The following is a 24,977-nucleotide window of genomic DNA, read 5'->3' as shown; positions in this document are numbered from 1 at the left end:
CCCCCCCCCAAGTCAGGCACGCGACTGTCCAAAGACCCCAACATCCCATACCGCTCTCTGCTCTTTCGGGTCTACTTGCCTTGGAACCGGTAAAAACAAACATAGTGATCCACAGCGAGAGAGGCAACTCCATCGGCTGTTCGCTGTTTCTGTCCTGGAATTCCGGACCCGTCAACCACGACACCAAACCTCTATCCCCTTTCTCTGTGTCTGAACAAAGAATGGCCTCCTTCGTTATCTTGCAAGGTCTAGTTAACAAGCCTGCTTTGTGCCTCTTCTTCTGTCGCTTCCCCGCTCTCCCGTCTGTATGTTCCTCTTCCCCTTCAGGCGCATTCAGAGGCCCAAAAGACGCTCTTCGCATTCGAAAAATGTCACCTTCTAGACTGGATGCCAAAGCCTCCACCCCGTCACGAGCGTGAGAGCGATTCCGGTTACGAGACTGAGGAGAAACAGTGCACCCACTGCCAAGCAGTCTTGTCTTGGACCTACATACACTAGGATCCACGTTCCCGGCGGGAGCAGTCGCCTGTGCTGCTAGAAAGTTGCCACAGCAGGACACGCGCGGACTACAAAGAAAGCCACATCGACTGCTGTTGGCCAGACTGACGGCTGCGCAGCCTTGCTCTCTTGGAGAAGGAACTTGAATGCCATTCAAAGCGGTGCGGGCAGCTGATAACGGGTGCACTAGTAGGACGGGGACTTGATGAAGAGGCGGTTGGCTTAGGCAAATCAGGTCGGGATGTACACCAGACAGTCCCAGGGAACGAACCGTTGCGTACACCAGGCGCAGATCGGATGTCTGATGAAAGGGAGCACAGAGGAATGTTTTTCATCGCATGTAGCCAAACAGAAGAAAATGTCCGACTGAGCACGCCCTGCACAAATAGCTCGAGTTGCTAGCTAACATGTAGACCCTTCCGAAGCCAGTAGCTATCGCCAACAGGGCGACGACTGGGAACTGAAAACTGCCTGTCACTAAGGCCCCGTTGGCGACTCGTTTGTCGATCAACACCTATGGTCCGAGCGCAGTCAAGGCACTCTTTGTTGCAGTTTTAGCTGCGCGTCCACCACGGCGACACACGAATACCTGAACGCACAGACCGAATGTCTGTCCCTTGTTTGCTCTCCCGTTAGACTTACATGGAAGACTCCACTCCCAGCTGTTACGATCAGCAAGTGTTGAGAGGTCAGACCGCATGCGTAATCCACGTGCTTTGTCGCAAACATATCAGTCGTGAGATTCACCGCTTCCAGAAGACAGCCATCTGCCGCAGACGAAAGCCACCACCGACAGTCCCCTTGTCCTTCAGCCTTCTGCTCCGCTCTGGCAGGCTCGTTTTCTCTTTGTCTTCTCCGTCTCTCTTTTCCGCAAGAGCGTGCCGCGCCACACGAGGCTGCGCCGCATCGGTGCAGACTTCCGCCACTGTCCTGCTCCTCATGCAAATGACTCTGACCGGCCGCGGTGGCCCACACCTCTTTGTCGCTCCTGCTAGTGTCGCGAGCAAACATGAAACGACCGGCTTCAGTAAAGAGGTGCCCGCCATCGCTTCGAATTGCACGCCCCGAGGGGAAAGGACTGCTGGCGGCGTGGCCGCGGGCTGAGGCGCCAGTCACTTTCTCGGACTCAGAGAAGCTAAGAGACGACTTGAACGGAACTCGAGCCGCTGTGGATGCAGTCGGAAGCGCGGGGGATTCCGAAGATACGTCCTCGTCGCTTTTCATCGCGCTGGTAATCGGCCCGGGTGGCATGCAGTCAATGGAGGCGGAGAAGTGGGTGATGTAGCAACTCAGGGTGTGCAAAAACGCATCCTCTGAAGAGACGTCAAAAGGAGAAACCACAGCGACGTTCGGGCCCCGACTGCGGTTCGGTAGCACCTTGGATAGAAAGGGGTGCAGGGAGAGTGGCTTCACTGGATCCGGGTGGATGAGTTTGACACACACACACTCGTTTATTCCTATTAGCTATGCGCAGACCACTCGTCCCCGGAGCAATGCCCTGATACATGAGAGTGTTAAAGACGTTCCGGTCGGACGCCGCTACAAAATGATGCCAGGGCTATGGATCCGCTTACGAGACTGGACAAGTGTTTGCGCAGGGCCTTCCCAAAGAACATCGTAACGATCCTCTGTCTCCAGCTCCCACTCTTCTCCATTTCGTACAGCACGTGCTTCGTGCTGTGTGCTGCCACTGGAGAAATCAGCTCTCGAAGGCCCTTGATGCTGCGGTTTCAGATGTCGGCGGCGGTACCGGCGCAAGCGCATGAATGTGATAACGGTCATGATGTGATTCTGCAAGTTTTGGCGGAGGACATCGAAAAGCTGCTTCAAGAATACCTGCAAACGGTCGTAGTGCGGGAGCCCGTCATCGGCAAAGTCCCACATCTGAAGGGCAAGAGGAGGGAACAACGACACGCGAAACGGCAACGCCGGGGAGAACTTGTACAGGAAGACAACGCGACGGGGTAACTCAGTCCTGGTGTACCTGCTAACCTCAGGTGTGCTTACTCACGCCGGCGCTGCGTGAACTACACGGACATCGCGCGCATCCAAAAGACTCTCCCGTCTCACATTGCCACATCAAAGCTATGTTTTCCTTAGATCTTCCGATGCAGAGAGGCCCACGAGACGTGCACATCAGAGCATACCAATGAAGCGCACCACGGACGGGCAAAAGAAGCACGATCTAACTCCCTCACGACGAGGCGCCTAAGTGAGCGCCGAGAACATGTACTTGCCGGGATATAAACGCGCCTCAAACAGTGCACGACTCGGCCTTCTAAGCGGGGCCAACATTGCCAACGATGCGATAGAAGTACAGAAGTCCATTCTACAGCAGACCGGAAAATGAAGTGAGCACGCCTGATGGCACACCCGAATAAATCCCTCTACTCGGACTGCGGAAGACCCGCCTCTCTGTGTAAGTCAGATGTCCAGTGATGCATCGAGGCCGGTTTTGCTGGCCCCCGCAACTTCGGGAAACGGCCAGCAGGCAGATCACAACTGCAACCCACAGGCGCTCGCGGGAAAACGACATTCTAGAACAGGCACCGCATGTGTAGGGACAACCACCGGCGTCATATCGGTGCCGCGGCAGCAGCGGGCATTAGGACTGACTGCAGGTGTCACGAAATGCTAACAGCGTCCTCTCCGGGGGCAAGTACACATTCGCAGTACCTGCCCATGGGAGTTCAGTACGGCCAAACAACCTGCCTCCCCGTCCGAACCTCTCAGTCCTCCTTGTGAGCGCCTCCCGTTATCTGCAACTCAGTCGTTTTCTACAATTTACGTGCAGCTGCCTCCAGACCTCAAGAAACCTTACTTCCTGCGACAGCTGAATCAGCGTCACGAACTCCTGTCCACTGGCTCGGAAAGCCACCATGGTGCTCGGTCCCAAGATTCCGCTGGTAACAGCCGCCAGCCCCTTCAGCGTCACGTCGTCGCGTGATAGTTGTCCCCCCTCACTGCCTCCAGGCTCCTCTCGCCTCACGAAGCCGCGGGGTGCTCTAGGCTTCAGGGTCTGGCCGGGTCCCTCATCGCTTGTCTGCACGAAAGGCGGTGCTTGTCTCCAGGGCAAAAGCTCCAGCTTCTTCCTCGGTCCCGTTTGGTCTGTCGTACTCCTTCTGTCTCGAGAGACTACTCCGCCAAGCTCGCTTATGCTCGAGTAACCATCACACGAGTCCCCTGGTTCATAAGACGTTTCGCGCGACTCACCCGATAAAAAAGTCACCGCTCTGGCTCGCCGCATGAGAAGCATGAGGGCGCGGCATTGTGAGGAGAAACCGGACAAAGGAGGGACTGAACCTGCCTCCAAAGGAACCTGATACACCACGGTGTTCACCATCCACTTCTGCACACACCAAAGAAACGGCCACCAACACTGAGTCCAACAGTTGAAACCTGGTCGTAGGCTGCATCCGCCGAGGAATGGCAACAGCCTGACATGCTTGTTAGGCCCATCGTTGACCAGTACTGTCTTCGGAATTTAGAGCACACCCTCGCGCCATTCCCGTGGCGGCCTCGTGATGTGGACATGGCCGTCGCCTTTGTGAAGCAGATCCCAGCTCTCCACGTGGATCTGTCGCTCCCCGCAGGAGCCCACCGTAAATGGAAACGTCACACATACTGCAAAGAGCCACTGTCACGGAGGAAGCAGCTCTTCCTACTACAAAAAAACAGAACTTCGCCCCCCCATGACGGCCCGAAAACTCTCCCAGAAGACTACTTGAACCCGGATCGTCGTCTTCTGGCCTGACCTGTAAAATCGCCATGTCACGCCGGGAAAGACCTTGGTCACCAACAGAAAGTACTGCATAATCAAGTAACCCTTCGCCCTGAAGGCTCTCGAGGCGCACTTCATGACGGCGCACATGCAAAGGCAGACCCGCGGCTCTTGCGACAGTCTCCGAAATCGAAATGAAGCAACCACTTTCACTTGCGAGCACCGGACTTCCCACCACTTGCTGGGGCGAAAGCACACAAGAGCTGCTGAGCTGAGCGGAAAGGAGGAAAAATAACGCAGGAGGCTCGAGAAGGTGACTGAGAGAGACGCCAGCTTAAGGCGGCGCCAAGAGACACACAGAGAGACGCTCTCTTCACTTCTATCACGTTGCAAGGTCCTCCATCCCTGCCGCCTTCGGGACAACTGCACCGAACAGGCAGGACGCTAAACGGCTTGCCGGTGGACCCACACGAAGAAAGAAACAGTACGCTCCTGCAACCTGGCTGGCAAGATCACCTGCTCCTGCGACAAGCTTCCAGAGAAGGCTTTTCACGTAGACTGTTGCTTCCCGTGCATGGGGTGTTCTAGCCCGACGATGCAGAGCGACGTGCCTAAGCGTCTATTTCCCCGAGAAAACAAGCTTGCTAAGACGGGTACCGCAGTCACAGAGTGACCGACGCACGCCTATAGTGATGACCCGATAAGCCTACAATTCTCTTGTTTCAGAGACATCCTGCGCGCGCTCACACGGCTCGGGTAGTGTTTCCCAGCAGCGCAACACTTCAGCTGAACCATATAGCACTTTCACCGTGTACAAACGAAGAGGCCGCCACAAGTGGAAAAGGCTTTCCCTGGAGGCTTTCAAGGGACATTGGCTGCATTGCTGTCACAGGTATAGATTCAAAAATACAGTCCCTTCAAGTTGATGTGTGCAAAGACGAGGATGCAGGCTATTTCTGGGAAACCAGCGGTAGATGCACTGGCAAGATGTCCTGGATTTGCTGGAGTGGACACCTCGCAACGGGTGGTTTCTTAAGGAAACGCACCCGCGTGTCCACACAGCAGAGACAAGTACAGAGGAACTCCGTCCGTGTCCTTGCGGTGCTTACCGCAGGGACAAACGTGATAGCTCTCTACCCTGTAGATAAATTTTCCCAGTACTTGTAATACCGTGGCTGCGACCACACGCAACCGGGCAGGCGCGGGGGCGTGGCTCAGACAATATTTGGTTGCAGATAAGATGTCCAGCCTGACGCTTGCCAAGTGCCATTCAAGAAGAAAACCGAAGAGGGGAAAGCACGAATCACGGTCGGGAGCTGTATAGAAAGGAAGGCAGACCTTTGGAATTCGCCAGGTATACCGTACTGGAGCAAAGCTGCTAGACGCTCGGGTGGAGCCGCCATTCAAGGGCAACTGAAGCACCCCGCTGACAAACTATCCACACACCGTCAGCCTCATCACCTCGCGAACGATGTCAGTTCGAGCTCCGATACCGCTAAAATCCAAGATTTCCTGCGGGTTGTAGGGCTGCTACCACTCGATAGTATGGTGAGCCGTGACGCTACCGGGAAACGGTCGGAAGACCCTCGACAGCTCCGAGGAGCACACCGTGGTGAAACACTCAGGGCACCCCTTCAGGAGGGAGTACCTGCTTCCGGAAACTGATTGCTGGGCATATGATGCAAGCAGACCGAAACTGTCTCCAATCACGACAGCTGACCGGCTCACCTGTACAATCGCACTTCTGTTGCTGTCCTTCCTACACCGGAGCACGGCAAAGCAATTCGTGCAGTTCCCAAGCCTTTGCCAGGTCTGCGGGCAGATCAGGCAATCTCTGCCGCCGTACTTCCCCCTCTCGTGAACGGCCGCCAGGGCGTACACAAATGCGCGGTTCGTGGTCAAACCGTGCCTCTTCACTGCATCCTCTGTGGCAAAATGAGGACTGTCAGGACTCCGTGTCCCTTCTTTGTTGCTGCCGGGAGACGAACGGCTCACAAAAAATGAGCCTATCCGAGACGGCGATCCCGTGTCTGTCCCAAGCGGGTGCGGGTACTCACCCTTACGGGCAGGCTGGGAGAATTCCGGCTTCTGCGAGGCTAGTGCAACGGAACGCGCGGGGGCACCTTCGGGTACCATGAGGCTAGCCCCGGTTCCCGAAACCGACCACCCGCCGGCCAGGCGAGACGTGCAGACGTCGCTTGTGGTGGAAAGATGACGAGAAAGAGAAAAAGAATGCGGGGCTACACCACTGATGCGCAGGCGACGTCGCTCTTCACCTACGGCCTGGCGCCGGCGGAACCTACTGAGTTCCCAAGGAGGCGGCAACGCCGAACAAGACGGGGAGCTGTAACGGATCGAAGACCGCGACGTACGAACCACAGGAGGTAAAGGCGATGTGTCCTTCTGGTCGGACCGCAAGCCCAGTTCCCGGGATGGAGCACGCTGAGATGATCGGGAAGAAGTCGCCATGGAAAATCGTGAGAGGCCGTCAGAATGTCACGAGGATCGAGCGTGGACGAAATCCTGGAACGCAGTCGTCCCGACAGGGAATCCGCGGCGCTGCCAACGAACGTGAAGACCGAGTGACGCTGTGGTGGCAAACGGGCGGACAATGCCTTGGCCCTTCTCATCGAGACGCAACAAGCAAGAGCTACAGAAGTGGTGTGGAGACAGTGCTTTTGCTGTCACCCGCGTCAGTTGCCAGTGGTTCTCCGTATTGTGCCGCCTAGGTCCGTGAGAACGTGAAAAGCGAGCCTGTCTGCTTGCGCGAACGGAGCAGGAAGGCGACTCCAAACATGGCAACTGTATGTCAAGGGCAGCGGAAACACTTCGACGCGACGAGTGTGCAGGACGGGTAGAAGGGCCATTCAGCTCGTCTCTGAATGCCATTCGGAAACACTGGCGTGTACCCGCGCACACGGCTGACTACAGCCAGAACACCCGAGCAGAGCTTGCATAAACAAACTCCTCGCCACACCGCTGAACAGTTCAAGAAAAACTGCGCTGGCAACGAGTATGGTCTTTTCTTGATCTGCTCTGTTCCGCTTGCATGTCGCTCTGCCGTCTCGGCTGAGGCTGCCGTGCCTATCACTCGACTTGGGCCAGGGGCACGTCCGTAGCTAGCCGCCCCGGGTGCTTCGGGTCGCCAGCTGCTGCCCCGGCTCATTCAGCCGGCCTGCTTTTGTTCCAGTGTGGTTGCTTTGAGCGGCGCGGACGGCTAAAACGCAGGTCCTGCGACTTAACGCGCTCCCGGGCGAATGTTCTGCAGGGGCCAGCTATCAGTACGCTTCTCTCAATTTGCCTGCCCCCCACCCCCGAACATTGTACGTGCAAGTTGTGTGCTTCTTCGGCTGTACCACGCTCCGCGCACTGAACTACCGCAACGGCTTGCCCGTCCTTCGTTGCGCGCTGGGTTGGTACCTGTGGTCTGCAGAGGGCAGAACTGGACGCAGACACTCCGTGTGCGATCCCGCGGCTCGGCCCAGTCACTTTGTGTCCGATCCGCTGAATGGCGCAGTCACTTTGTGCGCGGTCTTGCGGCTCGGCGCGATCACTTTGTGCGCGGTCTTGGGAAAAGGGAGAGCCGGTTTTGTTGCCGGTATGCTCCTGCAGTATGCGTGAGAGACGCTTACTAAGCGCGGTGCCGCTCCTTTTACGACATCTGGTGAACTGGCTGCGCGGTGCCGATAAGGCACTCTTTCGTTACCAACCGCTACCGCATATCTGAACGTACACTTCTTTTTGTTATCGACAAGAGCGCATCGCTGCACAGCAGGAATCCTGTAGTGCCTGCGACACGCCGCCCCGGGGATGTGTCGTGTTGTGCTGTCTCGCAGCACGACACGACACATCCCTTGGCCCTGGCAGGTTGAGAGTCGTGCTACTGTGCGAGTGGTGCGATGTGTGCTGTACTGTGCTTCGACCCCGGCCCCCTGCTTCAGTACAGGTTTTGTGCTAGTGAGTCTCCGGTATGAGAGAGACAGATGTGAACCTCGCGAGGCTGGTCCCAACCGTTACAGTACGTCGCAGAAACTCTTCGACGTTCAGGTCTTTTCTATTCACGATTCAGAACAACCCTTCTCCCGTGTAGGCTGGAGTGAAGAGCCGCTTGCAAAGGCGAGCCCCCCGCCCCATCCGTGGAACCAGCATGAGTTTCACCTGACGGACGTCATTGGACCCCCGCATCCACCGATACTTCAGTGGTGCTGCAACGCTAGTACCGTAGCCTGTACCGCTGCAGCGTACACGCCTGCTTAACGGCCCGCGCTCCGACTGCTTCATGCAAACGTATCTCTGTCACAATCTATGTCGGGCACGGTCCCCCCTCCTGGTCAGGTACCCATCTGGAATTGCAGAACTATACTTACCGCAGAAAAAACAGTTTGTTTCAAAGAAAAGGGGTGCTCCGTCGGGAAGTTAAGCAGGCTGAGAGCACACAGAGTTGCTGAGTTGCCTCGGCCCGTTCCACGACGGTTTCCGTAACGGCTCAGATAACCCGAGCAGTCGTTGAGAACGATTCACAGCCAAACGCCAGGGCATCACTCTCGGGTAAGATGAATGCTGCCCCTGTTGGTTCTTCCGGAGCCCCGTTGCCCTAGCGAGACTTGGGCATGTCGTCATCCCAATGCGTCTGCTTAATTCACCGAAGATCACGAGAAGCATTGCTTGTGAAAAACTCACATCGTACCACTTCGCGCGATGCCTCCTTTTCAGGAGGACTGTTCTCTGCACTTCAGCCCTTAACGGTCGGGAACATGAAGGAGCGCAGTATTAACACGATCCCCGAAACGGGTGGCTTGCTTTGCTGTGGCTCCGGCGCGGATTCCTGCATGGAACAGATGTCTGTTTGTGCTTTCATTCAAGTTACCAGGAAGTTTTTACCTGGAGAAACAGAGATAGTGGTGCGATTGCCAGGTGCAGTGCATGATAGGAAAACTGATTCGGAGCGAAGAGCACCTGTTCAGAGCGAGTCATGTAAGCGATCGAAATCATGTACCTCTTGTTCACCGACGGGAGTGGGTCTCATTACACACTCGGTTCTTCGAGTGACCCGTTGAGTTGGCTGAAACCGTGCGCTGTTGCCCACCAACGAGACGGAACCGTTTCCTGACACACTACAGTCGATCTCTTGACTCCGGCCGTACTGCCGGTGCGTGTGACCACGATCGGCTTGCGAGGCCGAAAATGCGGTGAGCCACGCTCGGGTTTCGGAGTTGAGCTTTTGCTCTTCGGAGACTTGCAAAAGCGACCGTCCGCTGTCTTACCGTCACACAACCGTATCAACGATGGCAAGGTGCATTCCACTGCAGCACAGCAGCGCTTGACGGGTGGGTCTTCAGCCTCTGATGTGCTGTCTTTATGCCGACGCTGAGTGCCGAAAGATGTGCCACGCTGTTACGTCCCATGCAGGCAGGAGCTAGGCCCCGTGAAGGCACGCGCGCCAGCGAAAACTCTCCCTTGTCTGTCCCGGTGAGACCACATCGCAACACACCTTCCCCAACCAGCGGCCGGAGAGCAGCCATCGGTGAATCGACAGAGAGTCTAGACGGAGAAGACCGCTACGCGGTTTCCGAAGGAGGAACCAAGACAAGAGCTGAGAGTACCGCTCTCTGCCAAAGTACGGGACTGACCAATCTTCACCAGGACCAGCCCGTTACATATCACCACAGGGACAGAGACTTCATATGGCGGGGAGAGCCATGACGAGGAATCGACCCCGCTCTTCCATACAAGCCCGAAGAATACCGTGAGGATGCGACACACCGGAACCGCGCCCAAATAGGGAGCAACCTAATCAAAATGTAAATGAGAGCCGCGTCACTGGTTCTTCTGGCTCGGGCGGCTACGTAGTTCTTCGGGGATGTACATACTGTGCCGTTTGTGAAGCATGGTAGTTGCGCTAAGCCCAAGATCGAGCTCCTTGGGCTCGTTTGTTTTGCAGGGCTTACGGAGATTGTCCGTGAAGCCTAGTAGAAACGGAGTACAGAGCCCGATGTACCACTTTTTCGACTAGCACCGGCGTAAGTCAAAGAGATGGTTCCACCGACATCAATGAGGCAGTAGGAGGTAAACACACCTCCACCCCGACGTACACCGAACTCGCTAGGAACTGCGAAACCTTCCGATGCAGACAACGGTGGCCTGTCGCTTACTTCATTCGAGGAACCGCCCTGCAAGCAAGGAAACAATGCCAAGGGGCGCAACTACCATGCTGCAAAAACGGCACCATATGTACATTCACGAAGAACTACGTGGCCGCTCGAGCCAGAAGAACCGGTGACACAGCTCTCTTTCCATTTTGGATGAGTGCTCCGCATTTCTATCGCCAGTATCGATTGCTTTTTCACAGTTCGGCCCTGAGTCTATCTGCGAAGGTACGAGACTACGCCTACTAGCAGTAGGAAGCTGCTGCCATGATACTGAGCCGCCCCGCTACGCCTGGTAAACGTCGCGACGTGCAATGAAACCTCTACTTTCGTAGGCGCTCGTAGGCACAGAAAAGCACCAGTATGCACAAGTCACCTCGGCCGCTCGGATTCAAAGGAAAACGGGATAGTTATCAGAGCAACAGCTCCGGTCGACAGCTGTCCGTGCCAGCTGACAGTCCAGAAAGTTTGCCTCAACTGCGGTCTTCGTTAAACCCGTCACGGATCCACACAATTGTATGAGCTCCTCGGCCAGTGTTAGGCCGATGCGTCCGCCTGAGGACACTGATCCACACTTGTATGTACACATATGTACAAACCACGAAAAAGGCTGCTGAGCCTCGTACGCCCTCGTATGCAACAAGAGTACATCTGCGCCGTGCGTCCGAGCCGTTATACTGGCTTTCACTAGGCGTTCATGGAAACCGCAGTGCCTCCAGAGTCACCAGCTTTTCACTGTTCTGCCGCATTCCTCCTGGCCTTGCCAACCACCCTAGTCACACGTACACGCATCGGTGAAGGCAACGCGACTTCTGCTTGCTGAAGAGTCGCCCGGATATGAAACCGCAAGCCCGTTTGCAAGGATATAGGAGGGCGCTCACCACCGAAAGCCATAATGGTTTGAGAAAAAAGCCTCACGACTGCAGATGAGGACCGTGACGAGAACGCTTACCTTCCTTTCTTGTCGGTAAGCAGAGGCGCCTGCTTGTCGAAGTACTTCTGAAAACGACCATACTCCCACGCCCGCTCCACTCGCTGCACGAGAAGTTTAACTTGCTTTCCTGTCCACCGTATGTAGCGCTGAAGTTTCATAGTTAGCTGCTTCTTGTTTTTCTCAGATGGCAGCCGTGCCTCATAAAACATCCTGTTAAGATCCAACACAACGACACCTTTTCAGCAAGACGTATACAAGTTGCCCCTTGTCCTGTCGATATTAGGCATTTACCCTTTCGCCCTTGACTTCAAAGAGTTACTCCTGTTGTTGGCCTCGAACGCCAGCCGCCCTCTGGAACTGAAGTAGAACCCTGTAGGCGCGAGAGGCGGCACGCGGGCGAAACTGCATACACAATCTGCCACACGGGATGCGCACACGCGCCTATATGTCTAGAAAAGCCCTGCAAAGGAGAAAGACATCTCAGCGAACCACTGGTATCCTAGATCATTTTCGTTACATGGCAACATAAAAACAATCTCCCCCTCTCATTTGACAAGCACCTGCGATGTGGGGTCTTTTGAAAAGACACTCCCATACTGCAGCAATGACAATCTGCAGCCGGTTGTACGAGCAAGCACTCCACCGAATGTGCTGTACTTCAATCATGCACTACAGCGAAGAAGTTTGGCATTCAAGATTGCAGCGAGTCTTCGAAACATCGACGCAAGGACGCTTCGCTCACACGTGCTTGTTGACGCCTGGGTCATACTTGCGCAAAGCAATGCGCAGGTTCTTCTTTTCTGGAGACTTCCTAGTCATGTACGCGAAATTGGTCATTGCCGCGCTCCGCAGCTGCACGAATAGCCGCTTGCTGTGACTTCTTAGCAGGATGGGCGAGCAGAACAACATGGCGGCGAGACATGGGGACGCAGCAAATGAATCAGCACGGGCCACAGACTTGAAATGGGTATTCGGCACACGAGTTGCGCGGCAGATATGCCGGACGGCGAGGTAAGCAGAAATTTCAAAACCTGGGCACTGAAAGAAAGCAAAAGGAGATGACAGAGAAAAACGACGTGTAAAATGACAAGGAGACGGGAAAAAGACCGCGGCCTAGGGCGCCCGGTAGCCCGTCCCCAAGAGTGACTTCTCAGGGTCATTGAGAAACAAGGAGTTCACCAGGAATTGATTACACATAGACGCATAAGAGTTCAAACTAAGAACAAACGTAACAACAGCGGGAAGCCTTGGCAGCTCCACACGCGGCACAGGTGGAGACTATGGGAAATTCCCACTGCACAAGAACGGACACATCTTAGCCACCCGAGATACCCTTCCCCCTGTCACATCGGATTCCCCTCGCAGTTGCTTGTTTGACGTCCCTGCTCCTACGTCGCCTTCAACACGGCGATGCGCTTGGCGAGGGTGGCGTCTGGGGAGGACCTCTCCTGTTGTTTACGACTCATCCATGCACAACCAGCTGACAACCCGGAGCAACTACGCAGACGCAGCCACCTCGATACTAAGGCTTGGAGTAGGAACTACCCCGACTTACCGTGTTGTAGTGAGAACCGGTGGCAAGCTACTGGTGCTGTTGAGAAGAGTTCCCTGACAAAAACAGGAGAAAGCAAATCTCAGATACCCGGCCCCCACAGTTTGTTCCGATGGAATACTCTCTACTACCCTTACCTCGCATGGTGGACTAACAGGTACGCTGCAAAGACAGCGATCCCCTTTCTCCCTGTCTGATAGCAATGCAGACGCGGCTTCGCTCTTCGCCAGGTACAAGCAACGACCGTAGCGACGGCATTCGTCGAACACCCACACAGGGAAAAGCCTCGGTTGACTTTTCCTTGGCTCTCAGTTAGCATGCGGAGTGCCTTACTGGTAAGCTTGCACTCGGCTGCGCTTCAACGCGGGGGAAACACCCCATTCAGGATACAGACAAAAAAAGAGGCAAAACTGTCCCCCGGAGAGCCCCGGCGCCGCTGTACTCGACGCCACGAAAATCACATTGAGTTTTATGCGCGCGATAGAAACGTCTACACTATGTAGGATGTAAAGAATGGAGAAGTCGGTTTGAGCTGTACGGATCTTTTGCGTCTTGGGCCGCCTCCGGAGGATTCAAGAAAGGCACGAAGAGCCGACAGCTATACCGGAAATCGCGTGGAATGTGCATGCGCTGGCTCTCCTATTAGCCGCAACAAGTGTTCAAGTTCCACCTCGTGATGCTGGGCATCGTCGGCGTCGCGTGCTTGCGCAAGACGCGCGAAGCGCACGCTCAACGGCGTTCACAGTAGAAGCTGTGGGGCTTCGAAGCCAGAGTAGCTGCAGATGCAAAACGGAACGCTCGAAACCAATAACTGTGAGGACAGTTGTGTGAAAACTGAAAGCCGGAGAATCCTACAACAGGAACCGCGACCGCGGTCAAGGCGACGTGCGCACCCTTGAGGAGAAGGCCCGCTAACCCATGTGTGTTGCGAGAAGTCGGGGTGTACGTACACCGCATTGTAGTGGCTGTGCGGGAATTAGGGGGGTGGCTGACGTGGAGAAAACAGGGCCGCCGTCCCTTTCGTTTCGTAACAGCAGCGTCAACATCAGTCCTTGCCATTTCGTGGCTGCTTGAGCCGAGCTGGGCACTTTGTCAGCCCGTTCTCAACTGTAGGCGAACAACGCAGATAACATGCGGGTGTTGTGCGGAACTCGAGTATGAATCGTGTTGTTGTTCCTTTTCCTGGTGCTCTCTCCCCCGTCCTGGGTAAGAGTCGTATTAAGAAGAGCCCGCGCACTTTCTTGAGTTGTCGCCATTCGAAACTGCGGTGGCCGGTTCCTCTCCTGATGCCACAGCGCCGCTCTTCCTGTCCCCCTCTTGTTTTCTCGGCTGCTTACGCAAGCAGAAGCTGACGGCCCAGCGCCACGGAAATCACTGAGAAACTGCATGCCTTCAGATTCACCTTTTTCCTTTCCGCGGTGGTAGACTCGTTGTTTCCTGCCGTTGTCTCTGCCTCCGGGTGGCTGTTGTGACTGGTCGTATGTTGGCCGGAGATCTCAGTAGCTTTGGGAGAGCGTTTCTGAAGGCCTTCTGCTTCAGGAGGCGCACGACGGAGCGGGCGGTCTGCACTGCTCCTCCGTTGTTTGAGCCTGTCTCTAATCATCTCGGATGGGGCGGTGCTTCGGTCGGCGTGGTCGTTCCCGGGAGTCATCAGCTGTTGTTCTGCCCGGTCACCACTCGTAGTTCTGTGGTGTCCAGGTCTAGTTGCGACCTGCGTATCATTTTCACATCGTGGAGCTTTGGAAGCAGGCCTTCCGTTCCACTGGATTTCGGCTACCAGGTCTTGTCATCCCTGCTTTTCATTGTTTCCGGACTTGTCCGACTCCATCCGCGAGCTCGGCCTTCCCGTGGCATTTTGAGCTATTTAGAAGACGCAGGACCTTCAGCACGCTCTTTTTAGACAGTCATAGGGCTCCTTTCCTCCTTTGCGAATAGGGGCGGCTCAGGACAGATTTCTCCCAAGTACAAATCTCGGCGTTCAGAGAGAGATCTTCTCACCTGCTGTTTTCCCTGGATCTCTTCATTTCTCTTTTTGCTCTTTGCATAGCGGGTTCTCCATTTCCCGATCTTTTTTCGAGTACTCGGTTGTATCTCCCGGCAGTTCATCGCCTTCTTCAGTTTCCGTCCGTCCAGCTTGTCTCCTCCCTCTCATCTCGAGTGAGATAGGCATACTTCTGGTCTCCCGACAGTGCTCCCGTTCACAGCGCAGGGCATCATTGCAGTTCCCCTTGCATCTGGACCCTGTCTCGTTTGTTGTCTCTCGCCTCATCTTCTTTTCCTGCTCTACCGCTATACACGATGGGGTACTCTTCTTCCTCCCGTCGCTCTCCCTCTCCCCGACGCAGTAGTAGTAAGCATGGCTCCCGCCGCCATGAATCTTCTCACCATAGAGATCGGGACAGAGACCGAGACCGGGATCGAGACAGAGACCATCGGAGCAGCAGTCGTCGCTCGAGGGAGAGAGGAAGCAGCAAGTCGTCGTCTTCATCTTCATACTCGCATCATCGGTCTAGCAGCAAGAGAAGATCCCGTTCTCGCTCCCCCCGTCCACGGAGTGGAAGCAGACAGGTGGATCGCCACGGTTCGTCAAGTGGTTGGAAGAGTGAGAAGAAGAAGCAGTACCGATTTGACTCACCCCCCAGGGCTACGGAGTCTGCTGAAGAACAGCAGAAAAAGATCTTGCAGCAACAACTGGGTGCAGGTGCAGCCATTGCCGGCACAGGTCTAGTCGGGACTGTCGCTCCTTCGGCTGCTTTCTCTGGCCCAGCTAGTAGCTTGGCTCTTGATGCCGCTGCTACTAAGGCAGCTAGGGAACTGTATGTCGGCAATCTACCTCCGTCACTTGAAGTGCCACAACTGATGGAATTTCTGAATGCGGCTATGGCCGCCGTAGGCGGCTCTCTTCTGCCAGGTAAACTATCCCGTATACACTCGTATCACGTGTCTGCGTCTGTGTGAATGCGGTGCTCGGCGGGACGTCTCAGGAGAGTTCGAAGGGTCTCCGGCGGGAGGGCTTGCCAGGTGTCGGGGCAGTCGTAGTTGGCTCGGGTTGTACCTTTCATCTTGTGACAGTAGGCACGTAATGCTGAGTGGTCCGGGGCATCCCTGATTCTACGGGGGGTGGCCTGCGGCGGGCACCATACAGTATTCCTCAGTCATGCAGAAATCTTATGTCGTGGCTTCGGCAGTAGTTGAGTGAACGTGAACGTAAAAGAGAACTTGGCCATGCGATCCCACACAGCCCATACCCACGTTTTCTCTCACCCTGCTGTGTCGCAGCATCTGACTTCACGAGGCTACGAGGGTGGGCTCTATCTCCACAAGGAAAGCTTCTTTTCGTTCGGTTTTGGTCAATAATGCGTGCAGATAGTTGAGAATCTCATAGGTGGTACGCATCATACTCTGCCTCTTGGTCTCAGCCATTGCATGATACCTGGTGAAAGCGTCAGCAGCAGCGGCACCGCGTTGAATGTGTTGTGATCTCCCTTGTGAGAGTGCATGGTTCTGTCGGGTTCCGGGTTCGGTAAAGAAAGAGGCACGGCGTTTCGTTTTCCTTTCTACGTATATGTGAAAGCAGTGATGGTATGACTGTGGAAGCGCCATAGGCACGTGAACAGAATAAGTCTTCGGGCACAAGCGCGCGCGTGCACTACAACAGTACGCCGCTGATGGCGGCAAGGGTGTGTGTCTGTTAGGGATCGTTTCAGAGTCTTTCCGTCGATGTCTCGGTATGCCACCAGAGTGACCAGTGTCGAGTCCGCTGTAGGCGGTCGTAATGAACAATGATGACGTGTGGTCCCTCCTCGTATTCCATGTCGTGAAATTTGGTCTATTTGTTGGATCGATGCACCAGAAGAGCACGCTGCTGTCCGTGACTCTAGCTGTATATTTACGCGGTTATCGCTTCGATTGAAGTAGCGACTTTTTGTTCATCCTGATGCGCGGAAGGGTCAGTACAGAGACCAATACCAGGGCACGTGTCTGTTTGGTTGGGGCGGTACGTGTGGCTGCATTGTACTCCGCTGCTTACTTTCATACTTGGCTTTCATCTTCGCCACAAAGCACGAAATGGTCCTTTTATGCCTTCGTGGCTTAAACCAGTTGCAATGTGTCTCTATTTCCCGCTGCCTTCTGATACCTTTGTGACCCGCCTTACTAGGCTCATGGCTCAGTTTAGGCAGGTGTCCTTGTGTGAGAATTTCCTTTGCGAGGATATCCATGCAATGGTCAGAACTCAAGGCGGTCGTATCTCCGGCTTGAATTGAGAGATACTTGAGATGTATGTTGGGTCGTGGTAAACCTCACTGTTGTCTGCCTTTGATGTTCTTTCTCAGGTCCCCCAGCGGTCAAGGCGTGGCGAAGCACTGATGGTCATTATGCCTTTGTCGAATTCCGCACGATGGAAGAAGCGAGCAACGGCATGCAGCTCAATGGTCTCAATTGCATGGGCTACAAGTAAGCAACCCGTAGGGGTCTTTCATCTTCTCCCTCCCGTTAATGGATACAGTGTACAGTTATTTCAACTGTATAGCTAGGCGCGCACGGTGTATGATTTGTTATGTAGTCCGTCAACTGGATCTTTGGGTACGAGTTACATTGGCGCTTTGACGCCGCAGCACGTTTGTCTACTCTAGCGTTACGTGGCTGCTTCCATCATCTTGCAGAATTCAAAATCTAAACTGACTGATATGACAAAGATAAGAGGCCTCGTGTATGTTTTCGGATAAGGTTGATGCGGGCAGTTAACTGATGAGAAGGACTCACTTCAAGGATCACATCATCTTTTGTGTTCCCTCTCTCTGTCTAGCCTCCGCATCGGTCGGCCGAAAACGTATCCTCAAGAAATGAATCATCTCATTCCGCCACCGACAATCCCCCTTCTCCATCCTCAAGGTGCCTTTAGTGGCCTTTCTCCTGCGCAGCCCGCCATGTCGGCATTGGGACTGGGTTCCCTGCCTGCTGGTTCAGTCCCCATGGGGATTGGAGCACTGAACGCTGGTCTCTCAGGAACGGCCACAGCAGCGACAGCGGCTGTCCCCACTGCTACTGTACCGGCTGTTGCAACTGGCGTCACAGCGACTGCTGGAGCGACTGCAGGGGGAGTGGCAAACGCGACTCCTGCTACTGCAGTTGCTACGAATCCTCAGGCAGCTCTTGCAGCTGCGCGAATGGTGGCACACGGCATGGCCGGGGCAGCAGCACAAAAAGATGACAGTAAGTTTTGGTGTGCCGGTGTTTACGTATATGTCAGCTTTAGGGCTTCACAGTTTGGGACCGTCGGGTGATCGTTTTACTAGAGAATCCTTTTCTGGGGTGTTCGGGCTGCTTTTATCATAAGCATCCCTCGGGGAGTGTGGCACACTACAGGCTTATTCATGCTTAAACGACGGGCGTCGGCAGCAGCTGTTACGGTGAATCTTTCAGCGCATACAAGCGGTCCTGTTGCGTCGTGCGTTGCTTAATTCTTATAGCAAGCGTGTGACCATTAGCGAGATCTTTGGTGTTACACCGTCTTCGTGACAGGATTTCCTGCTACAATCGGACTGAACCGGAAGATGAGGAAACCCTCGCCGCGAGGTTGTACAACGGGAATTTTGAACCTGCCTTCAAAGTCACATGTATGCCTCTGTGCCGTCGTAGGGGGAAGCTATGCGTGTGTTTCAAAGGCTGACAAGAGTCGAGAAGTTCCTCGTAAACCGACACTGCCGACGCTGCCCCGCTTCACCAGATGCTGTTGTTAGGATGTGCGACCTCTGCATATGGTCTCCTTGTGTGTGTGTTGTACGCGTTGTTAGAGAATCAGCAACCTGAGCGTCTCTGCATTCTTGACTTACCTCCAATCATGTCTGAGGAGAAGGTAAGACTGATATATTTCCGACTGTTTGCTTTATTGAATCAGTCAGTACTTCTCTCTGGTAGATCACGCCATCGTGGGGTCGTTCCATCCAGTGCTTTCTGTATATTGAAAGGTCGTCTCTGGATCGGTACGGGGAAGCTGCCGGACAACATATGCAGGGCCTGCACCAGGTTGTTTATGGACTCCTGACTTCGTGTACACGTCTCCAGCTCGTTCCTAGAGTGCTGCAGTGTCACACAAGATCCTGGACCAGGTGGTCTTCAATCTTGCCTTGACATTTCGCTTAGGCTTCGCGTATATATATACATACACATATATATGTATCTGTATATCTGTATGTGTTGCGACTTCAGCGAGAAGGTTTCAGACAGACGTCAAACGCGAGCCTTCATTTTTCATCTAACGAGAACCGACAGAAGAGAGGAAGTACATGAGCCTCGATGTTTGTGTGAAAGAGCTGAGTTGTCACCGTCTGCATGCCGAGCAGCCGCTCGAATTCTTACGTATGATTGTATGATCACCGAAGAGAGCTCCCTTCTTTTTTACTTACGGGGTGATGGGCGGCATGGCAAGTTGTGTCGGTCTGTCGTCCTTTTCAGGTTCGGCAACTCATCGAAACTTTCGGCCCGGTTAATGCCTTCCATCTTCTTAAGAAAGATGATGGCTCTGAGGTAAGTCCCTGCGACCCAAGACTTACTTTGTTGGTCTGTTGTAGAGCACGCACACCTTCGTGGGTGGTCAGGCATGTGTAGCCGAGTCTCATTTTCTCCTGTCCTCTCTCTTCAGTTGCTCGGGAGATTTGGAAAGAAATGGCTAGCAATCTGTCGATTGGGAATGAGACCCAGCCCCAAGACATGCAGCACTCATACCAAATCCCTTCCCTGTAGCTATACTGTTCATCGACGCTGGGTAGGCCGACATTCGTGTAGGGGGTACTTCTGACATATACTCGGATCCACTGAGACACTACAAGGAAAGAGCGCATGGTAACTAGTGGCTGAATTGAATTTTTGGTCTTTTCTCCGGGTGCAGATGGTGTGCATTGTCGAGTACATGGACTTGGAGAGTCAGCAACAAGCCGTGGAGATTCTACATTCGAACTCCCCGTATAGAGTGCTGTTGGCGGAGGAGGCTATTCAGCAGGAAGTCATCGCGCCTTTCTTTAAGAAGGCCAAACTGAAGACCGACCAGGGAGATGAAGAGGATGAAGATGCGGTTGACGGCGAAAACATGAGTGCCCAGGCCCTTCTCAGGCCTCAGGTCTGCACCCGTGTCTTGCTGCTTTCCAATATCGTTGACGTTGAAGATGTAAGTGGAAGACACTGTCTGGGAGAAACTCATAAAGCACAAGGTCCTTAGCGTTCCTAGTCTGCCTGTATATGGTGTGTGTAGGGTATGTCTGTGTGAAGGTCTTTCTTCCCCTCTGCAATGGCATCTCGTGGAATTCTTCCGAGATAGGCCTGCCCGCGCGCGGATGTGCCTGGCACGTCGTACTCGGAGGTTCGTGTTGCCGTATCGACGCGGTGTCGTGGAAAGAGGTTGTATTGGGCCGCTGCTGGCGTGCGATCTGGTTAGTATCGAAGGGTTTTTTTGCCCCAGTCAGTATGCTCCGGCGTCGAAATGTAGATAACACGAGTACAGACCATGTGAACAGTTTCTTGTGTCGTCGGCGGAAGCCAAGGGCCGCGCGTAGTTCAAGAGTGAAAGAGACTTTGTGCCCATAAAGGAGGGGTAGACAATCGTCCCTCAGAAAGATCACATTCGTGTCTGACATGGATTCGTCGCTGTGTCAGCGGAAGCACCCTTGTTCACCGTGAGCAGAGTGAGAGTTCTTTTGCGTATGCTCGGTGTTAGCATCCGATTTTGTGATACGCTGTGTGTCCGAGTGATTACGTATGTGTCATGTACGTAATGCACGTGTTTGTACAGCTGCTTGATGATAAGGAGTATGAAGACATTGTTGAAGACATTCGCCTTGAATGCGAAGAATGTGGAGGTCCCGTGCTGTCGGTGAAGATTCCTCGCCCTGTTCGCGGCTTTGAGCACGAAAGTGACCCCGCTTATCAGAAACAGCAAAAAGAAATCAAAGCGGAGTCTGGAGAATCTCAGCCGCCTCCTCCAGCTGGTCTTCCTCCCATAAAGAAGGAAGAGAACTCCGACGAAAAGCCAGTGAAGACTGAGAAGCAAGAGGGAAGCTCCTCTGATCAAGTCAAGACGGAAGAATGTGAACAAGGGACCCAGGAAGAAGGAAAACCTGCAACCGTGGGGTTTGCTTACGTCGAGTTCGAAGATTGCGAGTGGTCGGCGAAAGCAAGGAAGGTGAGAAGTGCAGCAGACACATACGGAGTCTTTCTGTCCGTCGGCGAACTGAAAGGACCACTGCTGACTTTAGTCTGTAATGTGAGAGACTTCCGCGGCGTAGCTTCGCGGAGGCAGCACCTTCCGTACGCGCGTGTTCATGCTGACTTCCGGCGTTAACAAAGAGGCTGTGCAAAGGCGTACACAACTGGCTGATACATCAGTGAGAGCCAAGGGGGATAGAACAAAGCCGTATACGAGCTTGCCGTTTTCATGTTTAGGGATCCTTGTGCATATGTTTGAAATCCGCTTCCTGGTGACGACGTGTACGACACCCACACGAGTGTGCTCTATCTTTGTATGTGGTGTTGACTGCCTACCACACATGAGGTTTTGTGGCTGCACTCGAAACGGTCTGCTCTACTGATTCCGACAATTTGACGTCCTCACAAACGAAGTACTTTATAGTGACGCACACGTGTGAAGGATACAGGGGATACCTAACGGACGAAGTGTTCTTTCTTACTGGAGCTGTTTGTTTGGTGCAGGCGCTGAACGGTCGTAAATTTGCTGGGAAAATTGTGGAGGCCCACTACTTCAGTGAAGTCAAATTTAGAAAGGAGTGTTTCTATGATCCGAAGCCGAACTTTCTTCGCTCCCACTCCTCGCTTTACAACAAGAGCTTAGCGTATGCAGGGCCTCGTCGTGAACCCAAAGCATCTGAAGAGGAGGAAGAGGCTGCGGCTGAGAAACCCGTCTCGACAGCTGCAACTCCTCCCGGCGGTAACCAGGCGTCTTCTCCCTCACATCTTCAAGGAAATCATCACACCCAATCGGGCGTTTCCCATCATACACATCAGCCGGGTGGAGGATGCTGTGCAGCACCTGCAGGAGGCGCTGCAGGCGTTCGCCCGGTCCCGATGGCCCCGCATCCTCCCCCGCCTGTTGGCATGCCTATGGGCGCTCCACCTGGGACATTCCCACCGCCATTCATGAGGCCTCCACTCATCAGCGCTCCCCCTGCGGCCATGGGAGGAGGGTACGGAGGCGGCTACGCGAACGGCGGAGGGGTGTAATACAGCACGGATAATGAAAATGACAGCTAGTTGAGGAAGAATGAACGGCTCGCAGTCCAAACACTGGGGTGTGTTTTCGAGCACTGCGATGACTTGCAGGGTCGCCTACTCGCAGGGATGTATTTTCACAAAAGGGGTTGGGTACGTCTATGCTGCTGAGTGAGGCGCGAAATCAACAAGGGGGCCTCTTCGTCGGGAGAACCTATGGGAGCCGCTGCACGGTTCTCGCTACGTGCCTTGTGCCCCTTGTTTACGGTGCTGACGAAGGGAGGCCATAAACCGGTGGTGCTGGGGAGTCGTTAGTGTGGTCGGGACATGCAATGCTGAAGCGTGAGCGCCAGCAAGCCTCGGGAAGACGGTTCTTCCAGTGAAGCACAACCACGGGCGGATCGCTGCTGGTTTCATTTTCGTCAGGCCGTAGTAGGAGTGTCGAGTGGTGTGTCTGAAGATGAGGTGCCTGAGCATACACCCCCACTTTTGACCGCAACTAACGGACGACAGGACCGTTTCTTCAATCTGAATAAGCGAACACTGTGTGCGGAGTCGACCAGAAGTGGGCTTGGCTTGTTACTTCAGTCAAAGGTGCCGGGTTGAGTTGTAAGGTTCCTCTGCGTGCGTCAGCACAGACGTAGACGCGTGGAAAAGTGTGGTCGATGATTTGCCGCACACAGTCTGTGAACAGGGTTCCTCTTGTACTGCCCATGTATGGTTGGATTGCGAACATGTGAACTATCGTGCGCCTACGTTAGGAAAGGCTCGTGCTTTAGGAGCTGGAGTAACTGAGAGAGGGAAGAGACAACGATCGTCTGTATGCCGATTTGAACGCGGGACGATTTCATCAGATCCGTCCTGTAGTTCTTCGTCCCTGCTTCAAGGCCAGCTGGCTGCCTTGTCTCCGCTTCACTTGCCCTCTTTTTGGCTACACGAACGCGTGTTCTAGGATGGGCATGTAAACGGACAGCTCTCGGCAGCATGGCGTGAAACACTCTAGCTCGTAGTCCAGTTTTTTAGCGTCGTACCGTTCGGGGTGTGCCACAGTGGATTTTCACTGGCAGCAGTTCTTTTGGGAAATAGTGGCCGAGGACTACAGTGACACAGTAAACAATGAAATGAAGAAAAAGAGCTGGAGCTCAGTTGGCTTACATTGTTATTAAGAAGCGCGGAAGGAGCTTCGTCAGTCTGCAGCCTGCCATGTCAGGACCAGATGAGGAACGTCAGGTCTTCGTGTCTGTAGTGCCGCGCGCTGTCATCACAGACTCGCTGAGGCGACTTCCCGAGGTATACCGTCGCCGCGTTGACGAAAACGGGAGCCGGACTGGCTGCCGAAGGAACATTGTTACGTATTGCAGGCAGCTTTAGCAACGCTTCGTGACCGAGCTCTGTAAGGTATAGCGCAAACATCAGCAGCGTGCCCCTTCGACCTTTGCCGGCCGTCACATAAACTGGCGGAGAAGGCAGCGGACAAGGATGTATCCGTAGAAGAATGCCCACAGCCGAAAGGGGGCCGTAGGAGGAGTACGCTTGGGACTAGTTACGTCGCCGTTGACGCGTGTTCCCGTGACAGGTGAAGTGAGGGTTTGGAAACATGAGTTCTGCAACTTTATCGAGGCGGCACACAGGGTAGTTTTGTTCGGCAGCTGAAGTCAGGCGGCCCCTTTACCGCTCAGCGCTTGCATTCTGGTTCTCCTTCTGCTTTTACCTTACAGTCGGGAATAGGGCGCACGACGCAGGAGCCCGTACGAGTACTACTGGATGGCAGCGGTCACTAACTATACCAGGTGTTGGTACGAACCTCGTGAGCAAGTTTCTTTTCTCTGAACGCCGCCGGCGCTGCTGAGCGCACCTCAGTCGCACACAGGCTGGTGCCTTCGTGGACAAGTTAAGTTCCGTCTCCAGAGAGCAGAGAACTGTCGTGATGACAGAGAGAGGGCGTAGATGACGCGCACACATCATACACCACCGCGAGCATGGTCTAGTGGCTATGACGCTCGCCTCACACGCGAGAGATCCCGGGTTCGATCCCCGGTGCTCGTACATTATTTTTGGAATTAAGCTTCGAGCAGAAAAGCCTACAACGCAACTGAATAATCAGGGCTTACGACGCAACTGAACAATCACCAAGCAGGCGCTCTAATGGCACCTTGGCTGGTAGGGCGGGAGCTGCTGATTCTACCTTCTGCCGTCCGGTGTCGCGGTCTGACCTCTCGCTGCACGGTGTATCCTGCCTGGCCTGTAGCCGGTCATGGTGCTTCAGCCACTTCAAACGAACTCAAACCCAGTCGCACAACACAACTGCACCGGCACCCGTTCAGAACAATTCCCTTTCCGCTGAAAACAAGCAGTCGATCCTGCAGCGAAACTCTAATGACAATGTGAAGAATCGGCGATCGCTGCGCCCCTCTCGTCGGCCGCTCTACCAAACAAGTGGCCGGGCGCTGGCGTGTCAGTTCTCCGGTCGCCTGTCCGATACGCTGCCCAACTAGCTAACTCGCGCTTCACCCGTGTTTTCATTTCTTGGATTCTCCCCCCCCACATGAGCTCTTTACAGAGCACTTCCCGCCTTCATGCCAGAAGGAAAGAGATACTTGTCTTCCCCCGGACGCCAGACGTGGTATGCACTTGCAGGACCAAAGACCGAGAAAGTCGCTCTTGAGACCGGAAGGTCACTGACAGACATTCACAGTGTTTGGTTTTGCGAGCCACGCTGACTGGCTTGGTAGGGGACCAAACCGCGGGCTGTTCACTCGAGTGTAGTTGTAGTTTTAAGCGCCGTCTTCACGCAGTTAGCAGAACAACTCAGAAGGCGCTTGGTTGACTTAGGACGCCACGGAGAAAAAAGCCGCTCATGTGCGACACCCGCAGTTTCGTTGGTACCAGGGAAACTTGTGTCGGCGC

General features: G+C 54.4%; 3 protein-coding genes across 3 annotated transcripts; 1 reads left to right on the top strand and 2 right to left on the bottom strand.

Moving 5' to 3' along the window:
• Positions 1-436: 436 nt before the first annotated feature.
• CSUI_003138 (protein cbg21229) lies at positions 437-7,487 on the bottom strand (the record flags this gene model as incomplete). The annotated part of the gene is made up of 6 exons (XM_068063336.1): positions 5,948-7,487; positions 4,254-4,490; positions 3,320-3,847; positions 2,073-2,382; positions 1,141-1,811; positions 437-799 (listed from the first exon to the last, which is right to left on the bottom strand). Coding segments are annotated over exons 1-6 (2,850 nt in total), but the record flags the coding sequence as incomplete, so codon positions are not given.
• An 898-nt stretch (positions 7,488-8,385) lies between these two features.
• CSUI_003137 (ribosomal protein l33) lies at positions 8,386-13,908 on the bottom strand. The gene is made up of 4 exons (XM_068063335.1): positions 12,989-13,908; positions 12,042-12,330; positions 11,318-11,509; positions 8,386-10,389 (listed from the first exon to the last, which is right to left on the bottom strand). Exons 1-4 carry the CDS (start codon positions 12,993-12,995, stop codon positions 10,368-10,370), a joined length of 510 nt encoding a protein of 169 aa, XP_067924692.1. The 5' UTR covers positions 12,996-13,908; the 3' UTR covers positions 8,386-10,367.
• Positions 13,600-24,044, top strand: CSUI_003136 (splicing factor u2af protein). The gene is made up of 9 exons (XM_068063334.1): positions 13,600-15,762; positions 17,186-17,306; positions 17,659-18,065; positions 18,647-18,708; positions 19,308-19,379; positions 19,741-20,016; positions 20,638-21,027; positions 21,555-23,360; positions 23,788-24,044. The coding sequence occupies exons 1-8, from the start codon at positions 15,150-15,152 to the stop codon at positions 22,080-22,082; spliced, it is 2,469 nt and encodes an 822-aa protein (XP_067924691.1). The 5' UTR covers positions 13,600-15,149; the 3' UTR covers positions 22,083-23,360; positions 23,788-24,044.
• The last annotated feature ends 933 nt before the right edge of the window (positions 24,045-24,977 follow it).

Source organism: Cystoisospora suis (assembly GCF_002600585.1).
Source record: "Cystoisospora suis strain Wien I chromosome Unknown contig_1357, whole genome shotgun sequence".
In the NCBI taxonomy this organism is placed as follows: domain Eukaryota; phylum Apicomplexa; class Conoidasida; order Eucoccidiorida; family Sarcocystidae; genus Cystoisospora; species Cystoisospora suis.
This window is presented reverse-complemented; position numbering and strand designations above follow the sequence as displayed.